At 37.4% G+C, this 12,206-nt stretch overlaps 1 protein-coding gene across 9 annotated transcripts in view; it reads right to left on the bottom strand.

Annotated features, from left to right (window-relative positions):
* Nucleotides 1-12,206, bottom strand: part of PLCB4 (phospholipase C beta 4) — a 400,724-nt gene that overhangs the window by 13,748 nt on the left and 374,770 nt on the right. For all 9 annotated transcript variants that reach the window (XM_074318158.2, XM_074318162.2, XM_074318160.2 and 6 more), the window contains 3 exons: nucleotides 10,667-10,782; nucleotides 9,252-9,327; nucleotides 7,284-7,459 (listed from right to left, as the gene is read on the bottom strand). In XM_074318158.2, coding sequence (XP_074174259.2) covers nucleotides 7,284-7,459; nucleotides 9,252-9,327; nucleotides 10,667-10,782 — 368 coding nt within the window. The remainder of the gene's footprint in view (nucleotides 1-7,283; nucleotides 7,460-9,251; nucleotides 9,328-10,666; nucleotides 10,783-12,206) is intronic.

Raw genomic sequence — 12,206 nt, 5'->3', positions numbered from 1 at the left:
CCATGCTGTACTTTACATCACTATGAATATTTTGTAACTATAAATATGAGCTTCCTAATCCCTTCACCATTTTCACCCAGCCCTTCAACCACCCTCCCATTTGGCAACCACCAGTTTGTTCTCTGTATCTATGAGTCTGTTGCTGTTTTGTTTGTTCATTTATTATGTTCTTTAGATTCCACATATAAATGAGATCATATGGTATTTGTGTTTCTCAATCTGACTTATTTCATTTAGCATAATATCCTCTAGGTCCATCTGTGTTGTTGCAAACGGTAAGGTTTCATTCTTTTTTATGGCTGTCATATTCCATTGTATAAATGTACCACCTCTTCTTTATCCAATCATCTATTAATGGGCACTTAGGTTGCTTTCATATATTGGCTATTGCAAATAATGCTGCAATGAACATAGGGGTGCATATATCTTTATGAATTAGTGTTTTGGATTTCTTTGATAAATACTCAGAATTGGACTTGCTGGTTCCTAAGATAGTTCTATTTTTAATTTTTTGAAGAACCTCCCTACTATTTGGCCATAGTGGCTGCATCAATTTGCAATCCCACCAACAGTGCACAAGGGTTCCCTTTTCTCCACTTCCTCACCAACAATTACTTGTTGATTTATTAATAATAGCCATTCTGACAGGTGTGAAGTAACATCTCATTGTGGATTTAACTTGCATTTCTCTGATGATTAGTGACATTGAGCATCTTTTCACATGTCTGTTGGCTATCTGTGTGTCCTCTTTGGAGAAATGCTATTCAGGTCCTCTGCCGATTTTTTAATAGGGTTGTTTTATTTATTTATTTATTTATTTTGGTGTTGAGTTGTATGAGTTCTTTATAAATTTTAGATGTTAAACCCTTATCAGATGTATCATTGTCGAATATCTTCTCTCGTTCAGTAGGATGTCTTTTGTTGTGTTGATGGTTTTCTTTGCAGTGCAAAAATTTTTTAGTTCGATGTAGTCACCTTTGTTTAATTTTTCTTTTGTTACCCTTGCTGGAAGAGCTATATCAGAAAAAATATTACTAAGAACAATATCCTAGAGTTTACTGCCTATGTTTTCTTCTAGGAGTTTTGCAGTTTCGAGGCTTACATTTAAGTCTTTAATCCATTCTGAGTTTATTCTTGTATATGGTGTAAGAAGGTGGTGTAGTTTCATTTTTTTTTGGCATGTATTTGTCCAGTTTTCCCAACACCATGTATTGAATAGACTGTTGTTACCCCATTGTATATGCTTGCCTCCTTTGTCATAGATACATTGATCGTACAGGGTGGGTTTATTTCTGGGATCCCTGTTTTGTTCCATTGGTCTATGTATCCTTTTTTTTTTTTTTTTGCCAGTACCATGCCATTCTGATTACTATAGCCTTGTAGTTTGATATCAGATAGTGTGATGCCTCCAATTTTGTTCTTCTAACTCACGATTGCTGTGGTTATTCAGGGTCATTTGTAGTTCTATATAAATTTTAGAATCATTTGTTCTAGCTCTGTGAAAAATGCCATTGGTATTTTGATAGGAATTGCATTGAATCTGTATATTGCTTTGGGTAGTATGGACATTTTAACTATATTAATTCTTCCTATGCATGAGCATGGTATATGCTTCCATTTATTTGTATTATTTTCAATGACTTACAATTTTCTGAGTACAGGTCTTTTACCTTCTTGGTTAAATTTATTCCTCGGTGTTTTATTATTTTTTTGATACAATTATAAATGGGACTGTTTTCTTAATTTTTCTTTCTGGGAGTTTGTTATTGGTGTATACAAATGCAAATGGTTTCTGAATATTAATTTTATATCCTATTACTTTACTAAATTCATTTATTGGTCTAATAAATTTTTTGTGGAATCTTTAAGGATTCTCTCTATATAGTATCATGTCATCTGCAAATAGTGACAGTTTTACTTCTTCCTTTACAATTTGGATGCTTTTTATTTCTTTTTCTTGTCTGATTGCTGTGGCTAGGATTTCCAATACTATGTTGACTAAAAGTGGTGACAGTGGATGTCCTTGTCTTGTTCATGACCTTAAGGATAACGCTTTTAGCTTTTCAATGTTGAGTATGACGTTAGCTATGGATTTGTCATATATGGCCTTCATGATGTTGAAGTATGTTCACCCTATTCCTACTTTGCTGAGAGTTTTTATCATAAATGGATGCTTGATTTTGTCAAATGTTTTTTCTGCATGTATTGATATGATTTTTATAATTTATTTTGTTTGTGCAGTGTATCCCGTTAATTGATTTGCAGATATTGAACCAAACTTGCATCCCAGGAATAAATCCCACTTGATCATGGTATATGGTCTTTCTAATGTATTGCTGAATTTGGTTTGCTAATATTTTGTTGAGGATTTTTGCATCTATATTTATCAGGGATATTAGCCTGTAATTTTCTTTGGTTTTAGAAGCAGCGTAATGCTAGCCTCATAAGATGAGTCTGGGATCCTCCCATCCTCTTGAAATTTTTGGAATAGTTTGAGAAGGATAGGTGTTCATTCTTCCTTGACCGGTAAAATTCACCTGTCCAGGACTGATTTTTCTAGTCCAGGAGTTTTGCTTGTTGGGGGTTTGATTACTGATTTGATTTCATTAGTAGTAATTGGTTGGTTCAGATTTTCTGTTTCTGATTCAGTCTTGGAAGATCCTATGTTTCTGGGAATTTGTCCCTTTCTTCCAGATCGTCTAATTTATTGGCATATAATAGTTTGTGGTATTTTCTTAATTTTTTTTTTTTTTTTTTTTTTTTTGTATTTCTGTGGTGTCAGTTGTCACTTCTCCTTTTCATTTTTGAATCTATTTATTTGGGTTCTCTCTCTTTTTTTTTATTGATGAGTCTGGCTAAAGGTTTATCAATTTTGTTTATCTTTTCAAAGAACCAGCTCTTGGTATCTTTTTTTTTTTAGACACTATTTTATTTCCACTCTGCTCTTTACTATTTCCTTCCTTCTACTCTGGGTTTTGTTTATTGTTCTTTTTCTAGTTCCTTTAAGCGAAAAGTTGGATTGTTTGAAATTTTTCTTATTTCTTGAGGTAGGCCTATATTGCTATGAATTTCCTTCTTAGGATTGCTTTCACTGTGTCACATATGAAGTGTGATCAAAAAAAATCTGCTAAGTGCCATCAATATGGGAGGTGGCACACCAAACTTTAGTAACAGTGTGTGACAAGTTTCAATTTGTTGGGTGCAGTCAGTTGGGTGTGAGCTACAGTTGAGAGAAGGTGCGTTTTAAAGTGTTCCATAATCATCCTCCATCATGACAACACTCTATGTTACACATCACTTCTGGTAAATGGCAATTTCTGTCCAATAAAAACACTACGATGTGTCCTCATCCACCTTATTCACTGGATCTCACACCGTGTGACTTCTGACTCTTCCCCAAAGTCAAAATAACCATGAAAGGTAAATGTTTTGAATCGATTCAGAACATCGAGGCAGCCTCGGCAGCGCAACTAAAGACACTCAAGAAAGAGGACTTCCAGAACTTATTCAGAAAGTGGCAAGGATGATGGGATAAATGTGTTTGAAGTGAGGGGGAGTATTTTGAGGAGGATTAATGGCAATGTGTTTTTTATTGTAATCATTTTTTAATTTAAGCATTCACCGTAATTTTTGATCACACCTCACAGATTTGGGGTCATTGTGTTTTCATTTTTATTTATCTCAAGGTATCTTCTGATATCTTTCTTGATCTCATTGTTAAGCAATTCATTGTTTACTAGCATATTATTCAGCCTCCATAATTTTAGTTTTTCAGTTTTCTTCTTGTAACTGATTTCTAGTTTCATACCATTGTGGTCAGAGACACTTGATATGATTTCAATCTTCTTAAATTTATTGAGAGTTGTTTTGTGGCCTAACGTGGTCTATCTTAGAAAATGTTCCATGTGTACTTGAAAAGAATGTACATTATACTGCTTTGGGGTGAAACGTTTACAAGTATCAACTAAATCTAGTCTAGTGTGTTATTTAAAGCCACTGTTTCCTTGTTGATTTTGGAAGATCTATCCATTGATGTCAGTGGGGTGTTAAAGTCACATACTAGGACTGTCAGTCTCTTCCTTTATGTCTGTCAATATCTTCTTTATATATTCAGGTGCATCTATGCTAGGTCCATAAATGTTTATGGGGATTATATCTTCTTGTTGGATTGATCCTTTTATCATTATGAAGTTCTTTGTCTCTTATTATAGCTTTTGTTTTAAAGCCTATTTTGTCTGATGTTACCTATTGCTATGCCAGCTTTTTTGTTTGTTGCCAATCGCTTTGGCATGCAAAGTTTCTGTTGAGAAATCAGCTGACATTCTAATGGGAGCTCCCTTGTAGGTAACTAACTTCGTTTCTCTTGCTGATTTTAAGATTCTTTTTGTCTTTAACCTTTGGTATTTTAATTATAATGTGTCTTGGTGTGGGCCTCTTTGGGTCCATGTTATTTGGAACTTTGCGATTCCTGAGATTGTATGTCTATTTCCTTTGCCAAGTTAGGGAAGTTTTTTTGTCATTATTTCTTCAAATACGTTCTCAATCCCTTGCTCTCTCTCCTTCTGGTACCCCTACCATATGAATGTTGTTACACTTGATGTTGTCCCAGGGGCCCCTTAAATTATCTTGATTTTTATTATTGTTTTTTCTTTTTGCTGTTCTGATTGGGTGTTTTCTGCCACCTTATCTTCCAAATCACTGATTAAATCCTGTGCTCCATCTAATCTGCTACTGATTCTTTCTAGTGTATTTTTCATTTCGGTTATTGTATTCTTCATTTCTGACTAGTTCTTTTTTATGTCCTTTTTTATGCTTACTATCTCTCTGTTGAAGTTCTCACTAAGTTCCTTGAGCATCCTTACAACCACTGTTTTGAATCTGTATCTAGTAGATTGCTTGCCTCCATTTTGTTTATGTTTTTTTCTGGCATTTTCTCGTTTTTCATTTTGGACATGTTTCTTTGTCTCCTCATGTTGGCTGCCTCTCTAGGTTGTTTCTACGTATTAGGTAGAATTGGTACATCTCTTAGTCTTGGCCTGGTGGGCTTATGTAGTAGATGCCCTATAGGGCTCAGTGGCACAGTCTCCTTGATCATCTAAGCCGAGTGCTCCAGGAATGTCCCTTGTGTGGGTTGTGTGTATACTCCTGTGTGTGTACAACTGTAGTTGAGCCTTGATTGCTGTTGGCACATCAGTGGGGGGACTTGACTCTCAGGCTTATTGGCTGTAAGGGTTGGCCATGCCCACAGCATAGGAAATGCCCTGTGGGGTCTGACCCCAAAGAGTGGGATTCACCCCAGTGGGCTCTAATGCCTACCAACCACCCCTTTGGGTGTGCTGCTTGTGGGGCTAATTGGATGAGTGGTGCTCTGTTGTGGTTTGAAGCTGGCCTCCAGGTGTGTTGGTTCTGGCACCTCTTGGGAAGGGCTCCTATGCAGACCAAGGTCAGCCACTGCCTGTGACCAGCCCGGGCCTACCTGGTAGGAGCTATGAAGCAATCCAAAGTTGGTTGCTGTCTGTGCTGGATTTGGAGATGCGTGGAAGGGGCCACACTGTGAGCCTATGCAGGCTGGCACCAGTACTTGGCCTGGGGAAAATCAGCAAAAGGTCCAGCATACTCTGAGGCCTGCTGCCACGTGCCCGTTGCCCATAAGGTTCAGCCACTGGAAGAGGCTCTTGCAGTGTATAATTTAGGGGAGGCAGGGTCTCAGGAAGTCACCATAGTGGAGCAAGTGGTTTTCACCAGGTTAATGCTGATCAGGTTTGGAGCCAGTGCTAAGCCTGGGGCTATTTAGCAAAAGACTCAGAGCACACCGAGGCCAGCTGCCAACTGAGAGTTGTCCAAGAAAGACTGCAGCACAGGATGGGGTTGGGTGCACACTGTTGAAAGTGCCTCTGGCAGTGAGCGAGTTGGGTGGGGTGGGGGTCCCAGGGAATCACCAGGGTGGAGGCAGCAGAGCTCACCAGGCCAAAGCAGATTCAGATTTGGCATGAGAGAAGGTCTCAATACAGGGACAATGGTGGCTGGACCCCCAAGTCTTAACATGGCTTCTTCTTTATATATTTAATTATAGGACTTCTGTTCAGCTCATCTTCAGATGGTTCTCCAGGTTGACTGTTCTATAATTTAGTTGTAATTTTAATGTGGTCACAGGAGGAGGTAAGCACAGCCTTTACCTACTCTGCCATCTTGAGCAAACCAAGTAAAAAAGACAACTTCTAATCCCATACAACAAAATAGAATACAGTTGAAACTGAACAACATGAAAATTAAGGTACTGACCCCCTGTGTAATTGAAAATCTGTGTATACCTTTTGACTTCCCTGAAACTTAACTACTAATAGCCTGCTACTGACTGGAAGCCTTACTCATAAAATAGTCAGTTAATACATAGTTTGCATGTTATATGTATTGTATACTGTATCCTTACAGTAAAGTAAGCTAGAGGAAAGAAAATGTTGAGAAAATAATAAGGAAAATAAAATACAGTTACAGTACTGTATGTATTTATTGAAAAAAATCCATATATAAGGCGATGTGTGTAGTTCAAACCTGTGTTGTTTAAGGGTCAACCATACTTTAAAATGGATAGGGTATAGAACATTAAGCTACAGGAAATTTAGCACGGTACATCTTATTTAGTTTCCTTTAAAGAGAACTGGAAACTGTGGCAAAAAACACTTCATGTTCTAATGGCTGTATCTATCCCTCCAAAATAAGGTTGGGAACTTGGGAATGCAACTAGATAATTTATGCAGTTTGGCATTTTAAAAGTTTTGTTTGATTTATTTATATAATGCTTCTATTTTCTACTCTTTTGTGTGTATCAATAGACCATAACTATGGCATATAACAGGCTCTGAGGGAGAAGCAAGCAAGCTGCACAAAGCTGTAATAAAAATATATAATTGACATAAATGCTCTTCTGCCCAGAGAAAAGGTTGGTCTTTATCTCCTGTGTTTTCTTTTCTTAAGACACTCCAGGACATTTTTCGCAAGCCAGTTGTAGCTCTAACCTTTGTCCTGACACTTTTCCAAATGTATCACATGCTACTTGTAATTTAACTTAATTTTTCATGTGAGTGTTCATATCTTGACAACACCTGTAAGCACTTTGATGGCAGAGTCCATTTCTTATAGTTCACCTTGCTCATACCAACATATGATATGATATACATAACAGCTCACTATAATATATCAAGTTGATTTCACTCATAGACACATGCAAAATTCGTGTTTTTAAAAAATTAGGATTTCATCTTGTAGATGGCTAACTCTCCTACCTGTCGTGGGACAATTTCAGCTGCTGGGTTTGCTGTTCGTGGGCATTGATCAGGAGCTTTCTCAGCAGCTCGCACTGCTGGCTAAGGTGCAGGTCCCGGATTTCTTGCTCCTCAGCACTGTGGGTGTTGATCATTTCTGACCATTCCTTTGTATGCTGTGCCACAATCTCTTTGACCTATGTAGGAAAAAGGGGATGGTGCCACTTGGAATTCTTATATTTCAGGTATGAACTACAAGCATAATATTATTCCTGTATTTTAGATCCCTCCCACCAATTTACTTAATGGATCAGTAGACACCTATGACCTGCAAAAAATATGTACTAATCAATGGGAATTGAGAAGTCATAACTTATTAAAATAAGTCAATCACTTCGGCTCTAATATTTAACCATGACCTGTTAGTTCACTGCCTGTCTTGCGAACTCCAGTTTGTCTGGGCCTTGGTTTCCTTTACAAATGCCATCAGAATTTTCTTCATTACCTCATGCTTTCCAGCTTCATTTCCATCAGGCCTCAGGTCTGAATAGAGAGGTGGGTTCTCTTATTCCTGGATCATGACTTACTGTGTCAACCGTAACAGACACTGGGGTGAAATGTCTTCCATTCCCTGTAGCCATGCTCTTTGCAATGTGGTTTTATACCTCCTTTCATCAAGAGCTAGAGTCTTTTTCCTCACCTCCTTGAATCTGGCTGACCTTGTGACTTGCTTTAGTCATGAGACAGTAGCAAATGTGATGCAAGTAGAAGCTTCAAAAGTATTTGTCCTTTGCTCTATCTGGAATCCTGAGGCTACCCTGTGTCTGAGCCTGTGTATTAGCCTGCTAGAGGATGAGAGCTGATGTAGGAAAAAGCAATCAGCCACCAGCTAACCAGCAGAGTGACGCTATCAATCCCAGCTGACTGTAGACACACCAGTGAGCCTAGCCAAAATTAGCAGAAGAACCACCTACTTGCATACAGCTCAAATTTCAGATCCACTGAATTGTGAGCTAATAAATGGTAGTTGTCTTAAGCCACTACATTTTGGCCTGGCTTATGCAGTAAAAGCTAACTGATACAGTAGCCAAGGTTTCTACTTCCCTATTTATGCAAAGCATCTAAAAATCAAGGCATGTTGCACAGGTATTAATTCTCAAACATTCTAGTTAAGAAGAAAGAGAAAATGGAGATCAACTCTCAAAGACACATGGCTTACTGCTCCTATAGACTTCCTGGTCTATAGGACATGGTCTATAGCAAGGAGAACTTCAACTTGACTAGTGTGGCTGGCCCATGTATTCAGCAGGGTCACGGGGCTGAATGACAGAATTGCATGTCATCATATGGAGGCTGGCTGGTTTGACCATGAGCTCTAGTTGGGGGTTTTCTTTAAGAGTTCTTTTTTCTTTTATAACTATTATCGCTGGAAGAATTATTTATGTTCTTGACTGGAACTTAGCATCCACTTCTCTAAATGTCCACAAAGTTAATTAGGGTCTCCCAAACTCCTCTTTTCTTGTGTCTTTGGGAAAATACAAGTAGTTAGGCTCCTGTCCTAGAATACCAACTCTCGATTTTTTTCTTATCACAAACTTCTGCAGCAAAGTTACAGTGGAGTATCAAAGAGTACTCAACCCCTAGTTGGGTGGTTTTCCGACATATGTTTAATGTTACCTCTATAGGAAAGCGTATTTTATACAATGTTTCCTTTTAGTATATTCACTTATTATCTCACTTGATGTTTCTGAAGCAAACAACAAACATTTTTATCATATTTGTTTAGCAATACTGTTATATTTCTACAGATGAAGGAAAAGATGTTCCATGAAATGGCTCTTCCCAAAGCCAGTGAGTCTGCGGCCTGGACCCCTTCACTTCCCATAGGAGCCCCAGGCTAATGTTATTTGATTTATACTAGGTACTGTTTTGAAAAAATTACCAAGTATACTGTGCAAGTTGCTGCTGCAAAAGTAGGCGTTTTCTTACCTTAGATTTGTGATCTGATGTCAATGTCTGAATTTTAATTTCTGTTTCTTTTTTCATTTCAAGACAATTACTTCCCCTGAAAAATGAAAAATCGCAAATGTGTGCCAGAAGTTAGATATGCTCCCATTCCCATGGGCCTTTGCTACAAAGTTTTCTGATGAAGAGACAATTTGTTCATCAGACATGGGATGCTATGGCTCATTTGGCAACATCAGTTTTTCTAGTAATAGATGCATACCTTACAAAATTCTGTATCATGATTCCTCAATTCAACCACTACATAAAGAGACACTTCAGACCTAACAATTATTTCATTGTCAAGGGTGTGTTTTCAGAGTTTCCATTTTGGTTATTGCTTTTCTTCAAGCTATTTTTTATTTATTCAATGAAATATTATTTGCGATAAAAACTGGAAAAGAGGTCCTCCGCATTAAAGTGAATTTTTAATTCTTCCGTTTTGGTTGTAACGCCAGATTTTTGTCTTTGACACATGCCAGTAAGGGAGAAAAATAGCATTTCTTGGCATCATAGGGTAATTTGCGCTTCTTATTCTATTGTGAGTAGGAAATATATAGGAAATTGCCCAGCAACCATTACTGCTTATTTCCGTGATTATTTTTTCCTTTTGGAATATCCATATCATTGCTGAAACCAGAACAGATTCTGAGTTTCTGTCTTCAGCATATGTGCTCTGATTTTTATGGCCTAACTCCGAATGCTTCATTATATTATTCATTGAGAGTGTCTCTGAGAACAGCATTATTCTAAAAAAATGCTGGGTCTCTCATCAAATCTATTACTTCTCGATGGCTGGCACTGAATATGTTTCCTCTCTTGTCTATTATTCAGTGAGCTTGCAGCATTACAGAAACATTCCCCGGGCTTAATTCTAGACAAAAATCTTTCCCAGTAAATGCAATGAAAGGTTTTATTCAACAGTCTGTTGGCCCAAGCGAAAAATTCTTGAAATATTAAAAATCAAGATTGCATTTCTTTTGTTGAGGATATCAACCTTATTATTTATTTTCTGGCTATGCAAAATGATTTCTGCAATTTTGAATTTTCCCAACTTAAGCTTGTCTTTCCTTCTTCCCTCATTCATCTTGAAGCTACTTGAGTGGAAAACACATGAAACATAGCTATTCTGTCATTAACCAAAAGCTGCAGAACTTGAGTAAGTCTCCTCTTTTCTACTTTAATCATTCCCTTCAGTTGAATGAGTTACTTATTTTCCAGGAATAATTTTTAATGATGAAAACGGAGTCAAGACTAAGTTCTTCCTTGGCCTAAACAGGCAGCTGAATTGTGGGAAAAGACAAAATATAAAATGTTGTGATGATTAAAGTTTATATAACAAAAAAAAAAAAAAAAGAAGAAGAAGGAAAGAGCCTCCAGAAGGAAACAAACAGTATTACCCCTTCTTCTTCATTGCCTTCTCTAGGATTTTCTCATGCGTCGACTTCTCTTTGTCATACTGAGCCACGATTTTGTCAACTTGTGTACAATGTAACTTCTGCATGGCACTGTGCTCCTAAATGAAAAGAATTTGCAGTATTGAGTTGGACTCTCAGCGTGGCTGCCATAATTTTCACCAGCTTTTCCAGTGTTGGTTTGGAAATCAGGAAGTGACTGAGTCTGAGAACTGGAAAGACTTTCCATCTCCCACGCAACATAAGAGTCGCTTGTATCCCCAGAAAGGAAACGTCCAGCCTCAGCCTAATGAACATGCCCACCTCAAAAGACAGCCCTGCCCACCACTGGGCAACACAAATCACCCCAAAATCCCGTTTTCCGCACGTAGCAACCATAGAATTTCTACGCATCTGTCTTTGTTTTGCTGTCTGAGACAATTAGTCTCCTGCCCCTTACACACATTGGTCCCCAAATTTAGCTGTCATAGTTCCTTTTTTAAATGACTATTTACTAAAATATAGTTGACATACAAAAGTATATTAATTTCAGTGGACAACATATTGATTTGACATTTATATACCGTACAAAATGATCACAATAAGTCCAGTAACCATCTGTCCCCACACAAAGTTAATATGATAATATTGACCATTTCAGCGGCCAAATTTCCTTTTTTATATGCTGACTATAACTATTCATCATGTGACATGGCTTTTAAATACCTAGCACCTTTTGGAAGGTCTTGAACATTATCACTACAAAATGAGAATTACCAATGTGGTTGTCACTGTCAGCTGATTTTGAATCCTTGTCACTTGGTATTTTCACTGGTCTCCTTATCTAGATGCATTCACGAGGATGACAGTGTTTAGGAGCTCTGGTCTTCAGTTTTATAGATCTTTAAACTATTTCTTACCTGCTTCATTCAATCACTGAAATAGGGCACACTTTGAAAAGAAGTATTTCTCCATAAAAAGATCTTTCCTCCTGATAATTTACCCACAGTCAGATTTCCTTAGCTGCTCAGTCTCTCATAGAGGAAATCAATACAATCAGTAATATCCGACTCGAAATGAAACTTGATCTTACTCTTGAGAAACTTAGAGAAATGAAATGGTATATTTAAGACTGGAATGGACAGATTTTTTTTTTTAGGTTTTATAGTATCCTTACAATCATAGTTCTTTTTGCTTATTTATTTTAAAGTGATCAATTTTTTTAAAAATTAATTTTCTTCCTAAGGTATTCCCAACTTTAAGCAACCCTAATTCATAAAAGTCTTTAAAACATTTCATAAAATATAAATGAGGAAAGTATTTTTAACTTTACCAAGATTTCTGCAATTTCCCAGAACTGTTAGTTAATGAACAAAGGACTTGATCTACAATTTGTTTATGCACATATTTTTCACAAATGCATTGGTGCACAAGGTCCCAGCATTCTTGCCTGGTGGATAAATACTTTTGGGAGAACTTGTGGAGAGAATGGCGCTGGATGGGAAGGTTCTCAGAACAGGAATTCACAATGGGGACAATTGGGGAG

Source organism: Rhinolophus sinicus, chromosome 13, assembly GCF_057876585.1.
Source record: "Rhinolophus sinicus isolate RSI-liver-muscle chromosome 13, RSI-T2T, whole genome shotgun sequence".
Classification (NCBI taxonomy): domain Eukaryota; kingdom Metazoa; phylum Chordata; class Mammalia; order Chiroptera; family Rhinolophidae; genus Rhinolophus; species Rhinolophus sinicus.
Note: the sequence above shows the minus strand (reverse complement) of the source record. Positions and strands in the feature narration are given on the sequence as shown.